Genomic DNA, 26,794 nt, shown 5'->3' with positions numbered 1-26,794 from the left:
TTTCACAACATTATATTCAGATGGAGGCAGAAGCTTCCTGGGAGCTGAAGTGGTTTGCTGTGAGGGGATCTTAGGCCTTGTAACTTGGAAATATGCAGGAGAAAGAAATCTGTCTGACGTATTTTTGCTACTACCCGCCATTTTCTGGTGCAAAATACGAAAATCAACCAGGCGCAGTCCCATAAGGCTTTGGAAGCTGTGAATTTCACAACATTTTCACGTGGAGTCAATTTTCCGAGGAAAACACGATGGGAAAGTTAAAGAAAAAGGTATATTTTGACGCTTCTCTAAAATTGTTTGCTGTATTTGGCAATCTGATCTAAATAAATATGCTCACGAATTTCTTTTCAGGGAGAAAGTGGAGCCGCAACAAATTATATATCAAGAAATCAAGCGCTGAAGAAACTGCAGCTCAGTTTGCCGGATTTCAGGTAAAATTTGAGGCTGTTGATCGTCAAATTCACTTCAGTACCTTTTTATGCAAAGAAATACTTTTTCTCAAGTTTTGATTTGTTTAATTTTTAGGCGAATCTGTATTTTGAAAGGCATTTACCCAGTTGAACCAAAGAACAAGAAGAAAGTGAACAGAGGAAGTACAGCAAACAAGACTTATTATTACATTAAAGACATTCAGTACCTTGCACATGAACCAATTCTTAACAAGTTCAGAGAGTTTAAGATATTTCTTAGAAAGCTCAAGAAGGCCATTGCTAAGGAGGAACCAGGTACTGCTCAAAGATTAGTGGACAACAAACCGATTTACAAACTTGATCACATTCTCAAGGAAAGGTCAGTACTTTTTGTGTCATTCAGTGGATTATTGCAAGGATTAGAAAAAATAAAAATTATTTGTAATAATCATTATCTTGAATGGATTGAACTCAGAAATGATATGTTAAACAGTGTAAGGTTAGATTGTATATTTGGATTTTCCACTTGAGGATAGCCCTGAGGGATGCTGTTGTCAGTAGTGGTGACTGACCTTCGGAGGACCATTGCCAACAACAAGACAGTCTTCTCAGGACTATCCTCACACAGATGATCAGAATACTTGGTCAAATGTTAACTATCAGTTCAAACCACTTACTCAGTTCTATTTTAGTCTTGAGAAGCACTGTTTTTGGCAATAGTAACTGATATTTTTGACTCTAAATTCTGGTCACAATGGAAAAGGTTTCTCACTGTCACTGACAACTGTCCTTCCAGTAATAGCGTTGCATACATGATTGCCTGACATTTCAGATGGGATAATATTATGCAGATCAAATTGATGTTATTGTTGGTATTGTTTGTTATTCATTAACAGTTATTGTACCTGTTAGTTTTGTCAATTTTTCACATTGACTTTCATAATATGCTGTAAATTTACTATTCCTTTCTTAAAACTGTTGAGCTCTTCAAGAGGAGAAGGATGACAAAATGGAATTTTTACCCTTGAAATGTTGTGATCTCTGGTTGTCAACAGTATATTCTCTGTGCATTACTTCATTTATTCAAATTTTCAGATATCCAACTTTCATTGATGCAGTGAGAGACCTTGATGATGCTTTATCCATGGTGTTATTATTTTCAACAATGCCACAAACTGATAAAATACAGGTAATGATGATTTTAATTTTGTAGTGGTTCTTATACTATTTTTTTTCTTTGAAAACATTAAACTTGTGTCAGAAAGAGTTACTTTTGGTATTAATATTTTTTTTTTCGTATTCTTTATTGACAGGCTGATGTTGTAAAACAATGCAAAAGATTATCTGGTAAGTGACTTTTTCAATTTTGTTTTTAACAGATAATGTTCTTATTGACTTATTAAGACAGATGAAATGTGGTGCTTTGACTTTTAAGTTTGAAAATTTCTGACTCTTGTTAAAATGTCATTATAGCCAAAGTGAGTACCCCCACTCTGATGATCACATTGTCTAACTGAAAAAAGGAAGAGTGAATGGATGGGCTGCCTATAGTTTTTAACCCTTTACACCCTAACATTAGTATTCATATTCTCTATACTCTTGTCTATACAAATCAGTTGATACTGACAAGGAGAATTTGTTTAACAATCAAGAGTTTCTTAGGTTGGCAATCATTTCTGTTATTCTCATGATCTTAATGACTGATTCAAAAGTATTACTGTGAGGAGAAATTAGATGCTGGTCACTCCAAGGGTTAAAGAGTTAAACCAAAACCAAGCTGAAATGAAAGTAATAAAGGGGTAAGTTTCTAAAGAAACTGTGGTGCTGCGTCGGTGGGAGAGTATAGCAGGTAATTTCGTGTTAACAACTGGGTTGAAAACGTAAATTAGCCACCGTAAAGGGTAAAAAAGCTGACTTTCGAGTGTTAGCCCTTTGTCAGAGCGATTAGTCGCTCTGACTAATCGCTCTGACGAAGGGCTAACGCTCGAAACGTCAGCTTTTTTACCCTTTACGGTGGCTAATTTACGTTTTCAACCCAGTTGTTAACACTAAATTACCTGAAATGAAAGTAGTTTCTTTACATTTTTGTGCTCACTTAATTAAGAACCACTTTGTCATTCTGATACTTCTGTGTTTGTTGCAGTTGAATTTCAGCATTACATCATAGCATCTAAGTCACTAAGAAAGGTATTTTCATAAAGTAAACTTCTATTAACTGATTTGTGTTGTCCTGTGGTCTCATGTGTTGGTATTCCTTACTCAAGATTGATATCTCTTTCAAAGGTATTCCTGTCAATAAAAGGAGTCTATTTTCAAGCTGAAATCCAAGATCAACCCGTGACGTGGATTGTTCCTTACCAGTTTTGTCAAGAGGTAATAATAGAAGCTTTTTCCAGTGTTACTGTTTTGAGCTGCAGCTTTCTTTTTTTATCTTCAATTGTAGACTTGTGTTTAAATCAGTTAAAAAAAGGTGAACTCTTTAACTTCCAAAAGTGATCAACAAGTAATGTCTTCCCATATTATTCAAGTATTACTCAGCAAATAGGTAATAAGAATACTCGATCTAATCAGGTAGCAGTTGTTACCTTGATCTAACTTAAAATTCTCATAACTAATGTGTAGCAGCTAGAGAAGAGAATTAACATTCAGATCTTGAAGGGTTAAGTCTTTACATGAGTGAAGTAGCGCATCCAGCTGGATCTTATTCTGGATTCCATAGCATAAATTAACAAAGAGTATTACTACACACCCCTCTCCTCTGGATGGGATGTTACCACCCAGCATTTTATCAGCCTTTTGTGACAATTCATTGGTACACATTTGTACATAGGTGGAGAGTGACACTGTTAAGGTAAAGTGTCTTCCTCAAGAACACAATAGATTGACCTGGCCAGGTTTCACACCTGGACTTCTTGACCCAGGAGTCCAGCACACTAACCATAAGGCCAGCATGTCTGCTTTAAACCAGTTAACTGGACACTAATTGACAATGCCAATGGTGTTAGCCATGTTAAGACTTGCTTATGGTTACATAGGTAGAGGTCATATGTCAGCTTTTTTTTTTTGCAGCCACCAACAGATGTTGACTTCAGAGTGATGCTGACTTTTGTAGAGTTCTACACAACTATGATAGGATTTGTGAATTTCAAATTGTACAACATGTTGAACTTACACTACCCTCCCAAGGTAAGTTCATCCTTAACTGCCAAGATTTTATTGGAAATTCTCCTTTTCAGCTTTATACATTTCCTCTGACTGTCAAACTCAGAAACCAGATGGTTTTACCATACTCAGACAACTAAAAAGCACTCTTATGTATACCATTGAAGTTACTAAAGGGATTAACAGATGTGGAAAGGTTTATTCATCTCTATTGCCAACATTCCTGACATTCCTTCAGCTTGGAAATAAGTTCTTTGGTCACCTGATTGTGGACTGTGATTTTAGTATCAGGTTGAATCAGGAAACTGTAAATATGATTAAGATGTATTAGCTTTATGCTTCTTCTTTGTCTTCCCACCCTGAATGTGCAGCTTGCTGGTGAATACAATAACACAAATAACACAGACTATTGTGAAGATTCAGAACTGGAAGATGAGGTGAGACATTTCTTCACTGGACATACATCTATTAGTTTCTAGCTGACTCAAAAAAATATTGAACATTTTGCATGTTTCTTTATATTAATCAAACAGCTGATCTGGTGCAATCAAGCAGTCGCTTCAATGATATGCTTTATTTGAACTTTATTACAGGGTTGTAGCTGAGAAATTAGGCTGGCAGCATTTGGCCCAGTGATCTTTAAGCCAAAAATCCAGCTGACAATTGCTGCTTTTTCATTTGGCAAACTTTGGCGGGCATGCTACATGAGGAAATTAAAATGTAATGAGCACCAACTGGAGTCAGTGGGTGTGTGAGTAGAACAACCTATATCTCTACAGCTCATCCAAATTTCCCTAGGCATGAAGTAACAAGGAGTTTTACTTGTGTCCTGCAGACCCCCTCCCTAGAGTCCAGCACACTATTCACCAACTGATTGTGACTAATTAATATTCTCATGGTTATTCCCTTGTCTTTGTCAATTAAGTATTGCAAACCCTGGTCTTCCTAAGCAATTTCTCATGGGTATGTTTGTCTTATGTTTTCTTATAAGGTGCTGTCTACTTTGAATCAAAACTTGTCAGTAACAGGTAGGCATGTCAATATATTTCTTGGAGTAACCATTGTCTATTATCTCCCCATATAGTCACCCCTAAATCAAGGATTAAGGCCATGAGAATAACAGAAATGATCACCCACTAAAGAAGCTCTTTTATTCTAGAACAAATTCCCCATATCAGTACTACAGGAAAATATATTAAGGACAGTATGGAGAATATGCATACTGATGTTAGGGTGAACACTGGTAAAGGCCATGGCCACCCAAACAACTTGTGGTTGACCTACACCTTCCCTGTGGGATTTGTGAAGTACATGAAATATTAATGGTGTGTTACATGTAGTTTTTTCCTTTCTATTTTCAGCTCAGGATGATGATGTTGAAGTAGATGAATTTCCTGTTGATCCTGAAGTATGTTGTGTTTTTAGTAGAAGATATGTTGCTGGTTATATGTATTCTTCAACGTTAATAACATGTCAGTAAATAATTGTCCTGAAGTTTGCAAGAGATGTTAAGAAACCATCAAAATATACTAATCTGGTTTTTTTTTTTGACAGAGCGAGGATGCCAAAGCACAGGAGGCTATTAAGAAAGAGCTTCAAGAAACAGAAAAACTGAAAAACCTGTTTTCAGACTGCAAGGTGTTTCTGTCCAGAGAGGTTCCAAGAGAAATACTGGTGTTTGTTCTCAGGTAAAGATGTTTTGATATTGTTATATCTCAAACGATTTCATTACATTTTTAATTAAATATAAGGGCACCCTTATGAGAGATTACCAGCAAAAAATATAAGACTAGAAGTGAACTCCTGGAGGTCTCATATGAGATAGGCAGGTAATGACACTTTTACACTAGTCCTGCCTCAATCTCATTGGCGTTAAAAACAACCAGGCAAGACTTGGTAGCCTTGTGCTTAATAACCTTTACCCCTTATTTTGCCTACAAAATGTGCTGTATTTGAGAGGTTTATTAACAAACTATCAGAAATTCTTGATTAAGCATTTTGTTGGCAGTGCTTGGTTGGGTCATTATTTGTGTCCTTTACTCCTTATTTTGGTCACAAAATGTGCTGTATTTTAGAGGTTTAGTAACAAACTACCATAAATTCTTGATTAAGCAGTTTGTGGGTAGTGCTTGGTTGGGTCATTGTTTGTGTTCTTGGGAAAGGATTTGCACTTAAAGTAACAACTGTTGAAGTCTCTCTTTTCTTGTATCATCACAATTTTGGGAAATCAGTGAAGGAAACTTTGTATGTGCACAATGATGGTATTTGTACATCCCATACACACAGGTCCTATCCTGCAAGTTAAATTGTGAGCACTCACATTCAAGAAGAGAATATGCATCAGGGGGTGTTACTTTTGTTACTTAAAAAATAATGTATATCAAAAAGATTTGATTTCATAAGTGCATAAGTAATTTATTTTTAGATATGTGACACAGTAACTTTTCTCAACTTGCCAAATGTTTTCTCAACGTGCCTGGGTCAATGAAAAATTGTAAAAAAAAAAATGTAAATTCTAGGTTACATTCATTAAATCTTTAAACTAGAGTAGCATCAAACCATGTTTGATTGTCCACCTGGTTTCCTTGTAAACTTTAATTTTTCGATGACAGATGTTTTGGAGGGGAAGTCTCGTGGCAGAGTTCAGAAGCCATAGGAGCCACGTTTGAGGAGAACTGTGATTCAATTACCCATCAGATTGTAGACAGACCAGTTTATGGACACACATATTTATCCAGGTTTGTATCAGATTGGGAGATTCTTGCTGACTGAAAAATTTGGAGCTGCAATCCTGTTACATCCAACTAGTTTTTGAACGTAAGGAATACTTTAAAACTTGGTCCCGTAAACGATTTTGGCCTCGAGAGCCACTGGAAACGTTAATAAATCAAGCCTGTAAACAGGTTCCAGCAGGAAGGGCTGAGGAAGAACTGGGCTCTAACGGAAGCTCCCATCCCCCTACCTCCGCCCTCCTCCCCACCCCATACCCTTCCTCGCTCTTTCCTCTTCGACTAGAGAGCCTGTACGAGGGCGAAATACATGCAATTCAAGTAACGCAAGTAGCTGTTACAGCATAGTGAAAAAAGAAGATACTCCTCGCTCCAGTTGAGCAGCCAAATTTGTCAGATTTATAACAAGCGTTCTCGCCATATCGACTTTCTTTTTAGTCTCCTTTGCAGCCATTTTTCAGAATTCCACGCAACATTCCCCCGACGCTTCTTTTGAGAGGAGCGTTTCGTGACGTAGAAAGAATGATAGGAGCCTACTTTCTGTGCTCTTTCCCACCCCTCCCCCCCCCCAGGAGTGATCAATAGGTAATTTCTCCTTGCAATATCAACTCTAGTTAAGCAAAAGAGGTAATGAGAAGAATGTAGTACATCAGCTGGTGAATATTGTCTGGTATGACACCAAATCATCAGAGCTTTAGTTTTACAAAATGTATGGTATTGAGATCTTGGGTTTGAAAGGGGTTGGTGCTTTGTAAAGAAACTCTTTCGTATCCTCCAGGTATTACGTCCAACCTCAATGGGTATTCGACTGTGTGAATTGCCGTAAACTTCTCCCTGTGGAGGATTATTTCCCAGGGGTTGAGCTTCCGCCCCACTTATCCCCGTTTGTGGAAGAACAAGAGGGTGATTATGTACCCCCTGAGAGACAAGCCATGCTGGAAGAACAGAGGCAGACAGAAGCGCGTGAAAGTGAGGCTGGACAGGAGAATGAAGAGGGTGAGGAAGTTGTAGGGATTAAATGGTGCTGTTGTCCAAAATACATTTGAGATATTCAACCTTTAAGCTCCGCAGGTTCTCTTTGGTTTATTTGCTGGATCTTCTATTTGGTCAATAGTAGCTTGATTATACAATAGACCGCATTTTCTGTCCATTTACTAACACTGGCACAATAACCCACGCGGGTTGTGGGGAGAACGTGAGAGAAATTATTATATCAAGAGTCAAAGACAAGTGATCTACAAATTTGTTTAGTGTTCTATTAATATGTCGCGGGTGTGGTCCATCGCTTTTATGAAGGAGCTAGGGATAGGTTTGGGTAGTTTTTTGGCCAATCAGAGGGCGTGTAATATCTCATCTATCTTTTGAATATGAATAAATCTCATTCTTTGAAGTAACGCGCTATCGCTAGGACAGAGATTTTCAATCGAAAACCTAGAATAACTACGGATTGCATTGGATTTACTTTACTTCGCTGTTTGATTGGTCCATAAAAGTCGCACTCTCCCTTAACCAATCAGATACAAAAATTAAACTAATCAGGACTTGATCTCGTACGGTGAACTGCGCTTCAGGCAGTTTGCATCATTTTTGTTCGTTTAATATTCTTATTGGCTACTTGTAATTGCTTTGGTTTAGGTTTCTTCTATACTCAATTGAAATGTACTCTAGTCCAGAGATGTTGAAATCCGGGTGTAGAAGTTTTAATTTTGGTATTGGAAGGGAAACTATAAATTAACCTAGTTATTTCGACATTTTTCTTCTCGTTCAGGAACGTCTGGCGAAGGACTCAGCAAAGAAGAAAAGAACCTGGCCATCATGGCGATGAAGAAGAAAGACAGACGATTGTACGACCAAATTATGCATTCCAAGAAGAAAAAGAGATCCGAGGTAAAGTATTAAAATAAATTCTCTTCTAGTTTCTTTGAAAGTTGAGCGAGAAAGACTTTACTTTCCAGATCCTGGTTTTTGGCCAAGGATGCCGAATAATACGAATACCTCTAAGATCAACTTTTATTGCTAAAAGCTGAAGTTTTTAATAAGTTGTATTTCGTTTTAGGTACGAAAACTTGAGGCTAAGCGAAAGGCTTACGACGAGGCACAGTCCCAGAAGAAACAGAAGACAAAATGAAATCTCGACATCGAATATGAATTTAATCCCTAATTAAAAAATATTTTACACCAAACTTGTAGATTACCACGTATTACTCTAACGTAACAGTGTAATTAAACAATTTTTTTTTAAAATTTTTTTTCTACTGTATGATTTACCATTCAAACAATACCTCTCCTTTTTCACGCGGCGATATTTTTTTGCTCCGTTGAGTTAGGCTTCGCGAATAGTGAGCGAAAATTCTCTTGTAGACATAATTTCTTGTCTACATCTTTGGATCAACATAACGCTTTAAGAAGTAACTTAAATCGAAATCAACACAGTCATATTTTCATTTAGTCGAGGATTTCTCGTTCCCAGTGCATTAACCAACTCGCATTGCCTTGCGGATAAATAGAATGACCTGGTTGCGATGTAATAAGCGCGAGAAAATGTCTGCGAAGTTACTTGTCCATCACTCCCGTGCCGAAAGAGCCGGTGCAAAGTGCAGGGTGAGGTCGTTCACTTTTGTTAACAATCCATTTCGCTGATGCTTGCTAATCCCTGAAAGGAAATATTTGGAGGAGACAGTGAAGCCACAACCTATACTTGACGAATAATATTGTTATATGATGACAAACGAGTGACTGTGGAATATCTTAGAGAATGTTGTAAGTTCACGTCCTCCTTCAAGATGTAATGTTAGCCCCTCCCAGACCAGGTACCCCCCTTAGCATGTCGTTAGATTTCTGTGGCAGTTGGGTGGTACCGAATTACATCCCTGGTAGGAGACAGGCACTTAAGAGATTAACATGTCTTGCTCGTAAACCCAATTGGAAAGTGGACTTTTCAATGCGGAGTTAAGCGCTAAAAGCAATGTGCTTCGTCGACGCCCACTTTAACCCTTTAAACCCTTAAAGTGACCAACATCCAATTTCTCCCTATAATATCACTCCTAAATCATAGATTAAGGTCACGAGAATGAAGGAGATGATTACCAACTAAAAGTAGCTTTTGATCAGTAATCAAATTCTCCTTGTCAGCACCTTAAGAAATGTATTAAGAACAGTATGGAGAATATGCATACTGATGTTAGGCTGTAAAGGGTTAAGAGGGCCTACATTTTTCAAAGCAGTGTCAGAGCAAATTGCAGCCACCTCATGATCATGTTAGTATTACACTTGCTAAGGGAACCTATAATTCTCGTAATATGATACTATTAGAGTAATGTCCCATCCGAGATTATGGTAGTATCGCTTACCGTGTTGGTTGTGTTTCCCGGATGTGGTCTCGTGTTGGCGTAAGCCAGAGGGGTTCCTTTGCAATGAAATGCTACTGGTACCTGGAATAGAAGTTTGATACAAGGTAACTGGAATCTAGATGGAAGCTTAGATACAAATTCAGTCTTGTGATCGCACCTGGCGAAATAACATGTTGAAGGACACAGTAAACCATGAAAGGATTGCAAAGAGGTTTGCCTGCGCCAACAAAATTCGCAGGAGCCATTTTTGAAATTTGAGTAAGAGTATGCGTCATTATTAGAAAAAGCAAGCAAAGTTTTCTTTCTCCGTGCATTCCATACCATTTGATCCTAGCACTAGACGCATGTATGCGTGTACTCGGGCACTTGTAACAGTTAAATCTACGCACATTCTTTCTCGGGTTTCAATCTTATTCCACATGAAAATTTCATATCCACGCGTTAGAACCCAAACGGTGTGCCTGAACAAAACAGCCAGCGATACTGAAATATGTTACATTAAGCTGTGTACCTTTTCAATGTCTCGCCGCGATATAATAGTGGACGATTTATTGACGGACTGCGTGGCACAGTGCTTTCTAGTCTGTATTCTTGTGTGAAGGTTCCCCCGTCCGAAGCCCATTAACAGACCAAGAGGGCTTACATGACTTCTGCTCGAACTCATCATCATTTGACTTTTACAAGGCGACAACCCACGGTTTTGTGGTGTAAACTCGTCGAACCAAGACGGCATTGCGCGTGAGGCTAAACTTGAAGTCAAACCAAAATGACGGCCAGTAGTTTCAAGGAGTGAAAAAGATGGGGATAATGGTGAAACACAAATGCTTTCCTTCAGAGCCAAGGCCTCTTTTGTGGACATGTCACCGGTTGAGTTTAGAACACTTCGGCACTCTTTTTTGAGTCGTTTCGCCTCGAAATAGCGTCTCGCATAGCGTTGTATGACTTTGGTTGATTCCTGAATTCTCCGGAAATTTATCTTGGCTCTCCATCCTTTCCAGGCTAAACACGAAAGGAAAGTAACACGGGTTTTCTTTAGTAGTTCCCTTTCTGAGAAATAGACCACGGTGTTTGATTTTAAAGCGATATAACATATTACTACTACTTCCTGTAATTATGGGGCTACGCTGCGCGCGCTGCGACCGCTGCGGGCTCTGTTATTAGTTTAAACAAATCTTTGCAAAGTGCCAACAGGGTCTTAATTTATCGCTTCTACGGTCACCCATTTGTTTCTAATAAACGTATTCGAAACAGTTTGCTCTGTAACAAAGGGGTTATACTATAGGGCTAATGTGCGGAGGGCCATTGGTTCGACTAAAATAGAGACTTACTCGCAGCGCACAGGCAATTAGTTTTTTTCAACCTTCCGATATAGCTTCCTTAACGAAAAACCAAGATAGGTATTTCACCTGATTGGATTAAAACAGCCGCAGACACCCTTCTCCGTTCGAGTCTCCTTTTGTGACGCCTCCAACACTTCTGGATTATCAACACTGATTTGGTGAGACATCTGTTTCGTACTTGCTCCAACCTCTCCATCTAAAAATGACAAAGCAAACTAGACTGGTTAGAAAACAAGTTGCATTTCTGTTGGTGTTTTGATTATAAGCTCTTATTAGTACCGGCTAGGTTATCATGGGGGCTAGAATCATAGGTAAGTAGGACACAGTCTTAAAAGGGCGTGGCTAAGAGCGGTCCTCACTAGGATGCATGTCCCCCCTCCCCTCCCCACCCCCCTCATGTTCAAATTATCATGCTTAAACTCTAATATGACGCGGGTGTAGAGCCCAGGTCCTACATCTGTTAAAAGAAAACTTTTCCACAGCCCTTTCATGACTCACCGTTTCTTCCCTTAGAAAAACCCTCGTCCTTCCAATTTTCACACCATGACTGCCACTCTCAAGGTCATTTTCTTTAACTTCATCAGTATCAACCTTGATAATCTCCAAGATCGACCGACAGATGTGTCTCGTGTGGTCGTAGCTACTTCGGTGTCTCCGACGTGATCGACGCTTGAGTCTTTCCAAGGCGGGAACGCGAGGAGACGCCGATTCTACTGTCCTCGGCGACTTGACTTGAGGAAAAGTGACGTGACTGTTCATAACAGGGTCCATATGCTTCAAGGCGACATTGTAGCGTTTCAGAAATTCATGATGGGATAGTCTGCGAAAACAATTATCGCATTAGCCTTTTTTAAACATATATCACTGTGTGTAATCTTGTAGTGTGTGGTGCAGATCCACCGACTCCACTTAAGAAGCTATGTATGGATCCTACACTACGCCCACAGTACTACCAACCCTTTAAAATGCAAACGCCAGAATACCACCACCACATCATAAGAAGATACTTCCTGATGCATTACGTTACGTGATACATTCCGTTACGTTACATCGCGATGTGGGACATGCATTGGTCCAATGATTTGGCTCATTTTAGCGAAGTGAGTAGATATCGTTATTGATGTGCGGTGGGATTAATACAGTTTTCTGGGCTTACCTGATTGGATAACCAGCAGCACTGATTCGAATTGTCTCGACCAAACCACATGCATTCAACTGAGCCATTACCTGGGTATGGGAAAACATTTTGCTTATATATTACACTTAAAAGGACGGACAGTGAAGTTTATCGACGTAGAAGGAGAGGGAGGGAAGGAGGAAATTTTAGTCTGGGGTATATGTGTCAAGATAGAGTAATAACTTACAAGAACAGAACAACCTGGCATGCCTCAAAATGCATAAGACGTTAGTATAACTCGTTCTGTCTACAGCCGGGTCATTAACATACCTGGTTTCTATCGAATACTCCGGGCTGGCAATTGGAGTTTGGCTTGATACAGCGAATGTAGTGAACATTTGTAGAACGCAGTGTAGACATCAGTCTGTTGAGTGAATCCTGAAATAAGCCAGGAACAGCGTAAACATTTATGAAATAATTGAATGATCACATTTACAAAAGAACTGTTACCAGATTCACTTCCTGTGGAACCTCCATTTCGAGAACACCATCGGAACTGGAAATGTCTCTAAGAATTATGAATGTAACAGGGGCATAGCCAGTTTGAGCCTGGGGAAATGACCACAGTCTTCTAATCACAGCATCTTTTTCCCGTGTGCTGAAGGGAGAGGGTGGAAACGAGGTTGAGGTAGCACGTTTTCGCTCTTTTTTCTCTTCTCCATTCCTCTCGCGACTATACCGGAAACTCCCACAACTATGATTGCTCTCCACGAAAACGCATCAATACCCTTTTTGTAAGAACAAGACTTGCTCAAATACCTTGAATTTATGAACAACAGTGATTGTGGACTGTCGATGTTTACTGCTTTCCTTGAATGGAAACTGTACATTCTAGAACAAATGCAAAGCAAAAGGTGACAAAATTGTGAAAAGTGAAGTGACGCTCACTTGAAGCAAACCTCGCATTACAGCTAATTTGACTTATTACCTCTTGTTCACCAGCTCTGTCCGGAATAAGATCTCTCGCTTGAAACAGCTCTTGGATCAATGAATTGGTGCTGCTTTGTAACAGTTCGATTACTTCGGGTGGAACAAAATCCTGCGATAACCAAATGAAAAGAATGAGGAGTGGGTTACATATAGGGAGACAGTGTGGAACACGTTGCAATAAAAACCCTGTCCTCTCCCCTCGCAGTTGTTGCGATACAAGTTACAGTATCAGTGATGGGTCATGAAAACATGAGTAACGTGCTAGAATGACTCTCTCCAACTTTCTAGGACAAAAGCATATCTTGTCTAGATCCTTCCTTAGGCCTTGACACAAGATTGTTTAAGATCAGCTACGGCCTTTTCTCCCTTGAGGGTTCCAATCAAAAGCTACAATATGAGGCGTCGAAGTTATGAGCGTCAAAGCCCCCGGAGGGTTGGAGATCTCATTGTTGCTGAGTCACCGCCTTCATCTTAGTCTACTAACCCCCAAAACTACCAGCAACGTAAGCTTGAGCTTTACTTACTTTATTTGCCCGCCAAATTATAGTTTGCTGTCAGTGGTTAGTAGAATATGACGAAAAATCTGACCTTGTTTTTCTTGACGAGTCCTTCTACTTGGTAAGAGACACTCTCGGCAAAGTGATGAATACTGAACTCGTGATTTTCACTTTTAAACCGCGGACAGGTAAAGTGAGTGTTTTGAGCCAGTGCTGTCTTCAGGCGGGTACTGAACGAGTTAGTGTCCAGCTCTCTTTTCAAACGGCACTCCTGGAACAAGGAGAAAAGGGCATTTATCAGAAGGTATAGAGTGATTCTTAACCCTTTGCAACCTAACATCAGTATGCATATTCTCCATACCGTTCTCTATACATTTAGGAGAATTTTTTCAATAATCAAAAGCTTCTCCTCTATTAGTATGACTTCCATGTTTGATTCATAGGTGATATTGTAGGAATAATTAAATGCTTGTAAATCTTGAGGGTTAAAATACCTCTGGCGCTTTCACGTTCGAAAAATAATAAGCTTTAATTAGTGCTTGACTCACTAAAATAAGGAACACGTTCCCATCCATCTGAGAAAAAGGCGCATGAAGAATTCATCTTGCACAAAACATTCTGTTACCTCGTTCATTAACGAAAAGACACTTGTCCTTCCTTCAATGAGATCTAAACACGGACGATTGTCCACGAACTCTTGAAAGGTCCAGTCAATACCTTCCTTCTGATATTCTTCCTAGAATGCAAGTGGAGAAGCGTCAAATTGGTCAGTGTGCTCGAATTCTTGCCCGGCTCCGCTACTGCTGGCGACCTAAGGTACCTTTTTGATCATGTAGTCCTGAGAACGACTGTTGGCGGAAGTAGTAATAGAAGTTTTGTCAATCTAGACTGACGTTATCCTCAGGCTCGGGTGAGCAGGTGTTGTCTGTCAAGCGTGATCGGTCCGATTTGTGTATACTGATTGGTCAGTTTTTCAGTGATTATTTCATAGGGTACCATTATACAAAGTTTTATGAGTTTGAAGAACTGATCAAAATGTCAGAACTGTTTAGAAAGAAGCCGATAACGACATACCTGTTGTCTTTTCATAAAGTGGTACACGAAATGTTGTTGAAGCTTTTCGTTAGCATAGTTGATACATAACTGCTCCAAGCTGTTCAAGTGGAAGTTTTCAAATCCGTAGATGTCTAAAAGACCTGGAATGAAACAAAAGTGATTTCTGACACAAAGTCAAGGTCAGGTAACATTTATCCAAGCGTAGCTTTTATCCACGACGAACCAATGGTCTAGAAAAATCTGTGCGCAGCTTAAATGTGATCGAGGTTAACCTTTTAATTCCTAGAATTCGACGCGATCATTCCGTAATTTCTCTTTACAAGAGCCATTATCCAGCCAAAAGGTTATCAGAATAGACTAAGATGTCAGCTAGGGGCTGATAACACCGAATACTCTGAGCTAATTTTCAAAGCAATGTATAGCGAATAGAAAGGAGAATTCCCAACCAGATCCTGGAAAATTAAGGGTTGACTTGAACTTCCTCCAAAACTTCTTAATCAACATTTACTTTCAGATGGGATAAAACTTAAGCACAATAATGATTATTTTCTATCTATTCTTACCGATGAAAGAATGTTTTGAATCGGGCGGTGCTCTGATAGAAATGTTTATGAAGTTTACTATCCAGTCGAACAATCTAGGAAAGTAAATAAATAAAAAATGGGCGCTTGTGTAAGACACACGCGGAAAATAACTTTTTAGGTCACCTCATCAAGGTAAGCTGGGGGGGGGGGGGGGTGGGGGAAGCTTATGTCAGTAGTTCTAAGGCATCGTGCACAATTTATTCTGTAATCAAATTCCAGACTGAAATCATACCTGGAGTAGATAAGTTTGGCTATACAATCTCTTCTCTCCACGCATTCTGATGTTGAACAAGGCTTCATGAACTGTTCGCCAGTGGAACCCGTTGTGATTCGTCGTGAGCACAAGCATTGCTCTAGAGACTGCGCTTCGGTTCCCAGTAAATCATAAACTTCTGAAACTGAACCGGACAGTTTAAAGAGCAATGAACACAGCACAATGTGACAGAACAAAAAGTAACAATTCCTGAATGGCTAAGGGTGTTCCTATGGCAAATATTTGTATTTTGTTTTCCTTTTAACTTCAAAAATGTGGTTTGCGTTCAACAGACTCAAATGTTTCATTCATTAATCTATCCATCCATCCGTCTATCCGCTCGTCTGTCCGTTCATCCATTCCTTGCCCCAGTCCCTTTTACCTCCATAGAAGCTACTTCATTCTTTTCATCAATTTGCCCTTTGAATATGAGAGTGATCTTCCCAGTAATGAAAGTAAGCCTGAAAAATCTCATTGATTATTACACCAGTACTTCAGTTATCATAATGAAATTGAAGAGGCGCACTTCATGAATTCTGCGCCATAGAACGAGTTCCTTGGGACCTATTTTTTTTTTGGGCCGATGGATTTCATTTTACAATAATTCAGAAACTTATCCGGTACACACTAACCTTGATCATCTTGAACGTAACAAATTTCGCTCGTTGTCGTCGTATTCCCATCCACAAAGTGAACATCACAAAGTTTGAGAATTCCACTCAGGATCTAAAACGAGGAATAAATTTTCAGTAGTACATCGAGATAAATCATATTAGAGTGGAAAAAATAGTCGATAAAATAAAACAAGAACGTAAAATGAAATTAAGTGGTTGAAGCTTGGTTATTTTTACGGATCATTCCCGCTTTTGGAGATATCCGAGAGCCTTGAATTAACAGATCTTATGTCGCAGGTTTTGCTCGTGTGAACCTCGGAGGCGGCGTCTAATTGTTCATCGTTTTTTTGCCACTACAGAAGCAACACGTCAGGTACATGACGCATCAGTGTCATGTTAATATAATGCCCTATTCTACATTAACATCAGAAGGATCATGTTTAGAACAAGGTTTTCACTGGGCTTTCATTTCAATTTCTCATCGGAATAACCGACATCAATCGAAATTTCTAAATACACCGTTCCTACCTTAAAAATTTCGCATTGAAGTTGATGGTCAATTCCAACATTCTCCAACGCTTGCTTTGTTGCTTCGAGAGCTGCAGAGAAAATCATATCTAATGAAATCATATCCTCTCCGGCTCTTAAAAACATTTTAAAGAATTGATTTTTTAAAATTCACTCCAAACACGCAACTTTATCGCGGCTCGAAACACTCGAGCTTTGTTAGAGAGTCCTAGAACAAGGCTCCAAGATTAGTTCAGAAGGTGACATTCGTAGATTCTCTTTTTAAATTTGTAACTAATCTTCAGGTTCAGGGTTCCCTGGAACTCGTCACATTTGCCTGCATTTGCGCAAGCAAGCCTGAGTCTATAAAAGTGACCTTCAAAATTTACAGAAATAGAAGTGATAACTCTCAATATGTCAGTCTGTGTTTTCACTCCAGGTTTTTAAAAATGACCAAAGTAAAACTTGCTGGCAGTTTTTTTTCAATTAAATAAAAAATAGTCATCATCATCACCGAGTATCAACTACTCTGTGCGAGGGGTGCTCAATCAAACCGGAATCCTCGGGGAACTCGCGCGCGCGTAACACGGAGAGAGTTCTTTCCTGGTGTGTTATTCACGTGTGTTGCCAGCGTTAAGAGACGTCAGTGCATTATGGGAACATATTCTTACCAGCAGAAGCTGATTCGTCATTTCTCAAAGAAGAATCTTGGAGGTGGCATTCTGCCGAAGTCATCTAATTTGCAAGAGAAAAGGCTTGAAATTAGGATTTAAGGGTTCTTATTAACATAATAAGGGAGATAGAAAACAGATATTTCTGGACTCTTTTCAGTTTGCATCTTGACGGTTTACGTTTTCACCTGGTCAAAAATGTGAAACTTTCGTTCCCCTTTAGCCTGATGTACAACTCTCGTCTTTTCCAGAAGATAAGTGTTGATAGTTGCTCCGACGATCTTCTGGTTCCTATGAAAAATCAACAATGTATTAGCACCAATTCAGAGTAGACTTAATGGAGTTACGTCTGTTTACATCCTTGTTCGTTCCCTAATTACAATTACTGCTTCTTGAGATAATATTTGCGGTTTGACAATGAGCGAGAGCCAAAGTGCCGTAGTACTGAGCTCCTACTTTGACTCTGGGGTCCTCATCTCTATTAACATTTACACTCTAGTATACCGTTTCCCCTTTGTTCCTCCTGACCCTACTCAGAATACCCAACAGAAAAATGTGTTCTGTACATCTAGTTAATTGTTGTTTTGTAAACCTTTACCAAGGCACGGCAAACTACAAAGATCCAAAAACAATGTATTGTGACCCCATCGAAAATTCTCTGTGAAGTCTCTGTGTAAAATTCAGGATAATCCAAGAACGAACAAGAGGGAAAAAACCTGCTCTTTAATCTTTCAGTCCGGTAAAATTATTGCTCAGATAAAAGAACAGTAGAATCAATACTTAGTTATTTTATGAAATCAATATTATCAACAAATGGACTTTTTATTTAATCTTTGAGCTAATTCTCACCTATCAAACTGAAGTTGGATGTATTTTCCAAATCGACTACTGTTTTCGTTGCGTACGGTCTTTGCATTTCCAAATGCTTCCAGAATGGGATTCGAATCTAGAATCCTTTGCTCAATTCTGTTCACTTTAGCAATCTCGTCTTTCCTGTGTGGAAAAGGTGAAAATGTTATTTACCTTAGTATTTCTTTATGCCATGGAGTAACTAAACAGAAACTTACCGCAAGATATCGGAAAATGTATCCAACATGAAAGAAGGCTTCTTACCTCGAATTCGTCAAATCAGTTATGAAATGCATAAGTTTTCGTGTTGTCCATGTCTGCAAAAATAATAAAGCTTGTAAATAACTGTATTCCAATTATTTTAAACACTTCCATTCCACTCCCTCTACTAACCTTTCCCGCGCCACTCTCGCCACTGACGATAACGGACTGGTTCTTGGTTTCCATATCTCTCCTGAGATCGCAATACACTTTCTGACCAATGGCGAATATATGAGGCGGGCATTCCTTCAATGAAATATACGATCAAATTAGTACATCATATAATATGCCTTAGGTTGCCTGACTAACTGTACAATTTACTTGATTGCAAAAACGTAGTTTCGACCGAGCAGAAACAAAGAGCACTATTAATAGTTAAGTAATTCCTGCCCCTCGCTTATTTATTATTTAAATTTCCCACAGGTTGCAACATAATTGTCTCGCACTGTGCTCGCATTGCGACTTATCGATGATGTTATTACGTGACTACCAAATTTTCTTGGCTTTGAAGGTTACCATATTTTCTTAACCATGGGGCTCCGCATGTGTGCTTTGATCAAGGAGCTCCACGATTCTTTTTCAAATAGTTCATGTAGCGCAGCAGATGTGCAAAGTGTTGGATCCTTAACCTTTATTTCACTTGGCCCAATTCTCTTGTATTTCTCAACCGTTGCACTGTCATAGAGATCTGCAACATTTTGGAATGGATTGACTGCAATGAGTGGAACACCTGTGGATCAGATTAAAATATCAGTCGTTACCTTATGGAAGCTTCGCAAAGTGGAAAATATAGGGCAGAGAGTCTCATGTCCCACATCAAAAACTCTCAGAGGGATGTTCTACAGGTTTTATGGCCTTTTATGTAAGCTGGTTGAAAAAAATTGAGAGCTGGTACATTGAAATAAAAGTGATGCCTAGGCATCAGGTGAGCTAGTGATATTATTTCAAAGTTGAACAGGTAAAGAATGGAAATTCTTAGTGATATCAGTATGTGATGACATACCTGCCCAAGAGTAAAATTTGCCTGTTTGAAAACGAGCTTCTATCACCTGGAGCACTGCAATCAATGAGAAGAATTCAAAGTGTTATGACTCATAACAAGAGGAATCACTAACCTCTCTGTGATCTCATGTTGGGCTATGAGTCTGCCGCTATGAGTAAGTTAAATGGAAAACCTATCTTTAAATGGTATTTAATACTTAATCATAGTATCTCTTGCATAACATATAATACTTTCCATGTCATGTAAATCTTAAAACCCATAAGAAAACAAGGTGGGGATGTGATGGTTGAAGAGTCCCCTCGGACAAAAGCTAAAACCCATGCAAATTGACAGTTACTTGTGAATGATGTAAACATTAAAGGTAGAAAATTGAAGCATATTGTTAAACCAATTTACCAGTTAATGCAGTTTGAGCCACGAAAAATCCAATTGGACTTGTGAGTATCCAGGTGAGGGTGCGTACTGAAATGGTTCGGTTTCAGTGACATTGACAGGTAATTTAACAGCCTAAGTTGAAGTAATTTTCACTTGGATATCATATGACATCGCTGTTACTCTAACTGCAGCTACATTTCTTCATTTTGCACATTTGACCACAGTTAAAATTTACCATTTTTTGTAAAATTGCCGAATCTCAGGTTGCACAACAAATAAATATACTGGTAGGACATGATAGTCTACATGCTCACATAGCCTTTCCAGTATTGTTGAGAATCTGACATATGTCTATAGGTTCACATGTTTGATCCTTGTAAGAAATTGGGAGCATTAGGCTCAGACAGCCACAGTTCTTATTGTCAGTGATAGTGCTTCTGATTAAGACTTGAGTGTTTAGACTGCACTGTTCAGGAATATTCTCATGCAGTAGGTGAAAAATTGATATTGAAAGTCATTTGCACAAATTACACTTGACCCTACTCCAACCTACAATGGAAATTGGAAAGTTTTAAGTTATCAGGGAGAAAATATGAAGCAGGTACTTGGGTATATTTGGGAAGGTACATACCAATATAAGTCTCTAGATGTGGATCCCTTTTTAAAGAGAATTTTCACTCAAAATGTTACCCTGCCCTAGAAATAGGCTGATGCTTAAAGCCTTGTTCCATAATTTTAATTTAATGCTTTAAGGCCCATTTGCATTGAAGGAAATGCATCTTAAAATGATACCCAGGGAGTGTCAAAACCATGACCTCATTGAGCGGCAAATATCTGTAAAGAAATGATGGGAAAGAACACCTTGAGGGGGGAAAGAAAAAAATGACTCACTGGTTTATTTATTTATTAATTACGATTTAATGGCTACTAGCTACTTAACAAAATCGCTTCAGATTCACAAGATGCGAAGACTTTGGGGCATTAGAGAGCACTAGGCTTCTACAGAGAATGTGATTCAAACCTGTTTTTTCATTCAGAGGACTCAGTGAGGTTAAATCGCCAATGATGCTTTGGAAAGCAAGGTTTTCTTCTTTATTTCTTTTATGGAAAGACTCTTCAAATGAACCATCCTTTTTCCTTTCTGCCGGCTTATTTGCAGTTAAATTTTCCAATACCTGAAAATAAAATAAAACTGTTTGAAAGGAAACTCTCGCAAAGTCATCAACTTATCCAGGTTGTCCAGTGATTTACAGTTACATGAGACTTTTCGGTATTTTTGTCTCAGAAATCGCTCTTAAAATAAGATTTCTTCACTGCCATGACATATTTTGAGACTCTTAATTTAAGTGTAAATGTAACCAATTTTTAATGAGGAGCAAGATCACCATGGAAAAGGAAATCAAGTCAAATCAAAAGCTTTTAACTTGAATGAGATTAAATGTTTCGATTCAGTTCAAAGCGAAGTTCACTCGCATATGAAAGAGCGGCTTTCACAGTAGTCAACTCTCTGCAGCGATCCTGACAGTACCTATGACATGTATTTATGACATACTTACCTTCATATTCGCATTAACTAATCGGCGAACAGAACAGTAAACACAGCTGATCGCGAAATTTATAGAAAAATAACTTAATGTTATGGAACTCTCATTCAAATTTCGAACCGTGGATAACTAGTGAGTTTTGATTGGCCAAAGGTATTCAAGCCGGCAGTCAAACAACAGCTTGCGCAGCGGCTAACTACAAAAGTGATACGTATCATGTATCCAAGATGCTTAGCGAGTTGTAGTTATGTTCGATGATGCGGAAAACATGGCTTCCTCAATCACTCCAACTAGATGGGAAGGTTTGCGTTTTTCTTTGTAATTCTGGGATGTTTTAATCTTGATGTAGAGCTAATCTATCCTTTGAAAAAGTACGACCGTAATTTTTGCATTCTTGTAGTGATATTTTATCTTTTCTTCGCAGAATTGAGGAAGAAAGCGCGACAGCTTGAAAACGAAATAGATTTGAAACTTGTCTCCTTCAGCAAATTAGGAACAAACTACAGTCAGCGTGATGGCTATAAAGAGAGGTAACTGTTATAAAATGGATACAAACAGACTCTAGAGTCTCACAAAATGTCTTATTCACTGTTTTTTCCTTTGTAGTTCGGATACATCGCCGCTTTTAAACAGTTCATCGAGTGAACGACTTTTTGAAACTATGGGACTTGAAATTGAACAACTTTTATCCAAGGTAAGTTTTTCATTTGATTTTGAAATGAGTCAGATGTTTTTTATAAATATCAGCTATTGGAGGGTATCCATATGGTCATGAATAATTATAACTTAATGTAAGCAATTACTGAATTTCTAGTTGCTGTGGTGACGTTGCAAGAATTGTCTTCGTTGCAAGGATTGTCTTCGTTAGCGATATCGCAGACAATTCAATATTATATTTTATAGCTTTGATTTTTTTTCTAGGTTATGTAATATTAGTTCTCAATATTCCTATTCCATTGGCCAACATCATCCTTTATCCCACCATCGAAACACTCAGAAGTCTAAGAAATTTCCCTTTATGTACAAATAATTATTTTTTTTATTTGAAAGAAATACAAATTATTATAAAATTTTTACTTTTTTTTTTTTTTGAATGGAAATCAACACAACAATTGTAAACTACTTACTTTTATTGTTTAACCTTATCTCGGCCTCTGGCCCTTTGACTCAAAGTGAAAGGGAGAAAATACTGTTTACTAAATGGAAGTGTAGACAAACTCTGCAAGCATGATAAGTAAAGACAGATTTAATGGATTGTGTGTAGCTTCTAGAAATCTTAATTTGTTTAATTGCAGTTGACAGAAGTCAATGACTCAATGGCTGAATATACTGCCGGCTTCAACTTGGGCCAACCTAATGCCACACAGCTCCACACATTACAGAGACATAGGGATATTCTACAGGGTTACTCACATGAATTTTCAAAAACAAAGGTACTGTACATTATTTGCTTTGAATTGGATTTGACCCTAGACCTTTCTGGATGAGGTCTATAAATCATTCCTGTACTTATTGAAATCTCTCATTTAAGGCAAGTTTCATTTTAGTGTTGGAAGTGATCCAATACTGCTTTGGCTTTTGTGAATTCACACTGTGATAGCTCCAGAAAACTTGTGCTTCTTTCTTAATCAATTAAGTGCAAAACTGAAACCATCTACAACTTGTTTGCCAGCATCTTTTTGCACTTTGGGAAGTTTGCCTTTGTTAACTTAGAATTGTTATTGGTTTTTTTTTTACATTTACTTTGTCACTTTTTCTGATTGGCTCAATTGGCTGATTCACTTCGAGACATTCAAGCATTTTAAGTTGTTTTTCATGTTGCAGCTGAGAAGATAAATGCTTCATCTTATTTAGACTCTGAGAAAAATGTAATCTTTCTGAAAATTTCCCTATTAATATTGTTATCCTAGGCTAATATCCAGGCTTTCAGAGACAGAGAAGATTTATTGGGATCTGTCCACAGAAATATCAAGTAAGAGCTCATGTACTTATGTATCAGGCCTGTGTTACATCATCCTTCCCTGTATGTTAAAGTCCACTTTCATTTCTAAAATGCCAGAATTTGAAGAATAAGTGATCAAACGTGATCATTTGGGTGATGGTAGTTCTTAACCCTTTACCTAACATCAGAATGGATGTTCTCTATACTAACCTGTAAACATTTTGTATGGCACTGACACTGAGGATTTGTTTAACAATGAAGATCTTCTATATTTTGCTATCATATCTTTTATTCTCATGACCTTAATGTTTGAGTTATATGTACATGTGATATTGCAGGGAAATAGTAGATGCTGGTCACCCTTTTACCTTTAGACCCCTTAGGGTGACTAGCATCTAATTTCTCTTTACAGCATAACCCCTCAATCACACTTAAGGGTGAAGAGAATGAAGGAAATGATCTTCAACTAAAGAAGCTCTTGATTGTTATACATATTCTCCTTGTCAGCACTTTGAGAAATGTGTGTAAAACAGTATGGAGAATAAGCATACAGATGTCAGTGTGTAAAGGGTTAATGGTTCAAAAATGATTCCTGGATGACTTGGGTCTGAAGTCATCTTTAACATCCTGTGTTTTAACTCTTGTTTGTGGAAACACGTGTCAGTTTGGCAGTAATGTGGCCTCAAAGATGCAATTAGTGTGGTCCAATGGCTTTGTTTGTCTTTGGTAAAGCAAGGCTTTTTTGTTTGATTCATTGAAAATGTTAATGTTCTAAACTTGTCAATCATCGTCTGTTGGTTGTAATTGACTTCTGTCAAGGAGAGTCTAGTGTTAAATAGAAAATCAGCTTTCCAGAGTCAGCTGTTCATAAAAATACTTATTCATGGGCAGGAAACAAGCCTACCAGCCATACTAACCTTTGGGGTGTAACAACTCTCCTACTGTTTGTTAAATTGGCTTTAAATGGATTTTCCTTAACATGTTTGAGAGTCACTTCAAATAGTGGTAATGCAAATGTTTTATCTATGTTTTTTTGCATGTTGTGATAGTGCATACAAGACTGGAATGAACAGAAGAACAGACCTCTACCTAAAAGAAAATGAACATATTAGAAAGTATGTATACTGTTTTGGTGCTGAAGGTTGTTTATGTTTTGGGAGTTAGCAGCAAGTTTGCTCCAAGTTTAGACAGTTAAACTTGCTTCATTATTACAAGTTAGGTTCCACACTTTTTTTAAGGAAAAGTTGAGTTGGGTTACATGTTAAGGAACCTGGAGATTTCCTGTTCTCAACTTTTACCTTCAAAGAGAAAACACTAACTCTTTCTTTGATTTATATCCTAGTTCAGATCGACTTGCAGATGACGTGATAGGGTAAGTTTTGTTTTGACTTCTGTTTGCAATTCTTCTTACAGTTCCAGTATACCCCTTATATCACCTCAAGGCAGTGAATATCAAGAATTTTTTTATTTTTATTTTTGAACTATTAAAACTTAACTGCTTTAACCTTTTAACTCCTTAGAGCAACTAGTATCAAATTTGTCCTTACAATATCACCCCAAATCAAACATGAAGGTCGCAATAATAAGGAAATGATCACCTAGTAAAGCAGCTCTTGATTGTCAAACAAATTCTCCATATCAGCACCTTAGGAAATGAAGGAGAACTGTATGGAGAATATGCATAGCAATGGTTAGGATGTAAAGGATCAATAATTATCTACTATCGAGCAATTTCCAAATGACTTTTCTGCTTTCTTTTGTTTGCTTATGTTTTGTGATACCCTGCAAGGATTACAGGGTAGTGAATTAGTTTCTCCTGTGTTGCTAATCTATTAATTTTTCAATCTTACCATTTTTTTTTCTGTGAACTGTAGTGTTGCATTGGCCACCAAAGAAAATCTTCAGAGTCAAAGAGGTGTTCTTCATGGTGTCACCAGCCGATTAAGTGCTGTCACTAGTATCCTTTTTATTATTCAGTTTATATTGGTATTTCTGATATTTTTATCAATGAATGTGATCCTAAGTTGCCTCCCTTTGAAAGATAGGCTGGCTTTTGTTTATTGCCATGGACATTACTAAGAAATGTCTTGGTTTTTTTATCCTATATTTTTGGTTCAAACAAGTTGAGACCCCAGACACATTTGTGAAAAATCTTATAATTATTATCAATATTATTATGAGTATTATCACCAAAAGAGGTGCTAACAAGAGATTTCTCTTGAGTGATGATTGTACTTTGCTATCCTTAACGTCTTTTTTAGCTCGTTTTCCTGCTCTTAATAGTTTAATTCAGCGTATAAATGTCAGGAAAAGACGAGATTCTATTATACTGGCTAGTGTTATCTCCATATGCATCATTCTAATGCTCATTTATGCCCTCGGATGAATACTTATCAGTGCTATGGATTTGATTTGCAATGATCTGAAGCTATGTCCGAGACGAACAACAATCCTTAAATCCTAGCTGATTTTGATTAATTTATGGCAACACGAATGATGAAACTTGGATTAGTGGGGTCTGTGATCATCCCAACATATTATCATCATTGTATGCCTGCATTCCAACAAGAATTGAAAGAAAGAAAGAAATTTAAGTGGCAAGAACCAACAAAGATGAACTTCACCAAAAGGGAAATGCAATCAGGGTATTATTGCCCTCATTATTGTCATCAGCAAGCTACATATGTTGCACATTTTTCAACTGAATGTCAAAAGTAATCAGGGATTGCACTGGTTTTGCTTTACTTTGCTCTGTTATTGGTCTAGAAAACTTGAGCCATTCTCTCAACCACCAGATGCACAACAAATTCCTGCTCTTAATTCAGTTTGGTTTTACTTTGAGTTCTCATTGGCTCTTAAAGGTGTTTACCTTTCCTCTGATTGGTGGTTGTGATTACTACGGTTTTGGTTTTTTAACTCTAAATTTTAAAGGGCTCAATAGTGTACCATTTTAATGATTGATAAAGGACTCGCAAATACTGTTTGTGACTCATTTGGTTCATATGTGAAGAAAAGATGATAACAAACATCATTTTCTGGTTGATCATGCTGTGTGTAAGAGGGTATATTGAGTTGGGAGATAAGAAAAACTTAACAATTACTTGTAACACAGAGTTAAGGTGTGGAGGCTGTTTTAACTGACAGTATAAATTGTGGCAATCAAAACTATTGTATAATGAATGAAGGGCACTAGGTCAATAAGGCACTCAAATTGTGTACTAGTGGTGTAAAGTGACATGGCATCATAACTTATCAAATTTCCACTCATACAGTAGTTGTAAATAATTCAATAAATAACAGTGAGATATGTGTTGTATTGTTTGTATTTTTTGTATTGCACTGACTTTCTCTGGCTAGCACCTGTGAAAGTGTGTCACAGTTCTCAATGGGTTGGATAACATGGCCTGTTAACAGTGTCCATCAAAAAATTACTTTCAGTCATTTCGATAGATTTACCTAACAGTCTAATATCAAAGTGCTGTGATGTTCATTAAATGATATCCCTAGTACTCCATATCTACATGTAATGAAAGTTGCCAA

General features: G+C 38.0%; 3 protein-coding genes across 3 annotated transcripts; 2 read left to right on the top strand and 1 right to left on the bottom strand.

Annotated features, from left to right (window-relative positions):
• The first annotated feature begins 208 nt into the window (after positions 1-208).
• Positions 209-8,535, top strand: LOC131789559 (pescadillo homolog). Its single transcript, XM_059106716.2, has 16 exons — positions 209-269; positions 352-431; positions 526-789; positions 1,506-1,599; positions 1,724-1,757; positions 2,554-2,597; positions 2,694-2,783; positions 3,480-3,596; positions 3,944-4,009; positions 4,564-4,600; positions 4,934-4,980; positions 5,127-5,260; positions 6,185-6,310; positions 7,080-7,297; positions 8,070-8,188; positions 8,358-8,535. Exons 1-16 carry the CDS (start codon positions 249-251, stop codon positions 8,427-8,429), a joined length of 1,563 nt encoding a protein of 520 aa, XP_058962699.2. The 5' UTR covers positions 209-248; the 3' UTR covers positions 8,430-8,535.
• Positions 8,442-21,423, bottom strand: LOC131789549 (unconventional myosin-XIX). Its single transcript, XM_059106708.2, has 25 exons — positions 21,325-21,423; positions 20,790-20,943; positions 19,394-19,447; positions 19,020-19,120; positions 18,523-18,636; positions 18,394-18,446; positions 18,130-18,273; positions 17,469-17,571; positions 17,281-17,344; positions 16,631-16,701; positions 16,121-16,214; positions 15,468-15,633; positions 15,215-15,288; positions 14,670-14,791; positions 14,221-14,331; positions 13,687-13,866; positions 13,097-13,207; positions 12,928-12,999; positions 12,439-12,546; positions 12,148-12,218; positions 11,490-11,811; positions 11,058-11,187; positions 10,163-10,650; positions 9,652-9,732; positions 8,442-8,954 (listed from the first exon to the last, which is right to left on the bottom strand). The coding sequence occupies exons 1-25, from the start codon at positions 21,328-21,330 to the stop codon at positions 8,922-8,924; spliced, it is 3,027 nt and encodes a 1,008-aa protein (XP_058962691.2). The 5' UTR covers positions 21,331-21,423; the 3' UTR covers positions 8,442-8,921.
• A 125-nt stretch (positions 21,424-21,548) lies between these two features.
• LOC131791242 (Golgi SNAP receptor complex member 1-like) lies at positions 21,549-26,561 on the top strand. The gene is made up of 9 exons (XM_059108587.2): positions 21,549-21,614; positions 21,737-21,842; positions 21,919-22,006; positions 22,608-22,745; positions 23,223-23,284; positions 24,304-24,369; positions 24,597-24,626; positions 25,129-25,211; positions 25,516-26,561. Exons 1-9 carry the CDS (start codon positions 21,560-21,562, stop codon positions 25,638-25,640), a joined length of 753 nt encoding a protein of 250 aa, XP_058964570.2. The 5' UTR covers positions 21,549-21,559; the 3' UTR covers positions 25,641-26,561.
• Positions 26,562-26,794: the final 233 nt, after the last annotated feature.

The sequence above is a fragment of the Pocillopora verrucosa genome, chromosome 2 (genome assembly GCF_036669915.1).
Source record: "Pocillopora verrucosa isolate sample1 chromosome 2, ASM3666991v2, whole genome shotgun sequence".
Lineage (NCBI taxonomy): Eukaryota > Metazoa > Cnidaria > Anthozoa > Scleractinia > Pocilloporidae > Pocillopora > Pocillopora verrucosa.
The sequence above is the reverse complement of the archived record's forward strand: the minus strand, read 5'-3'. Positions and strand labels throughout refer to the sequence as shown.

Coding starts and splice junctions, on each gene's coding strand:
- LOC131789559 (XM_059106716.2), top strand. CDS start 249: ATGGGAAAGTTAAAGAAAAAG. Junction 3,597..3,943: donor ACTTACACTACCCTCCCAAG/GTAAGTTCATCC, acceptor CTGAATGTGCAG/CTTGCTGGTGAATACAATAA. Junction 4,010..4,563: donor ATTCAGAACTGGAAGATGAG/GTGAGACATTTC, acceptor TTTTCTTATAAG/GTGCTGTCTACTTTGAATCA.
- LOC131789549 (XM_059106708.2), bottom strand. Junction 17,345..17,468: donor AGTTTCACATTTTTGACCAG/GTGAAAACGTAA, acceptor CTTGCAAATTAG/ATGACTTCGGCAGAATGCCA. Junction 13,867..14,220: donor TCTTTTCGTTAATGAACGAG/GTAACAGAATGT, acceptor TCCTTGTTCCAG/GAGTGCCGTTTGAAAAGAGA.
- LOC131791242 (XM_059108587.2), top strand. CDS start 21,560: ATGTTCGATGATGCGGAAAACATGGCTTCCTCAATCACTCCAACTAGA. Junction 21,615..21,736: donor CACTCCAACTAGATGGGAAG/GTTTGCGTTTTT, acceptor TTTTCTTCGCAG/AATTGAGGAAGAAAGCGCGA. Junction 22,007..22,607: donor TTGAACAACTTTTATCCAAG/GTAAGTTTTTCA, acceptor GTTTAATTGCAG/TTGACAGAAGTCAATGACTC.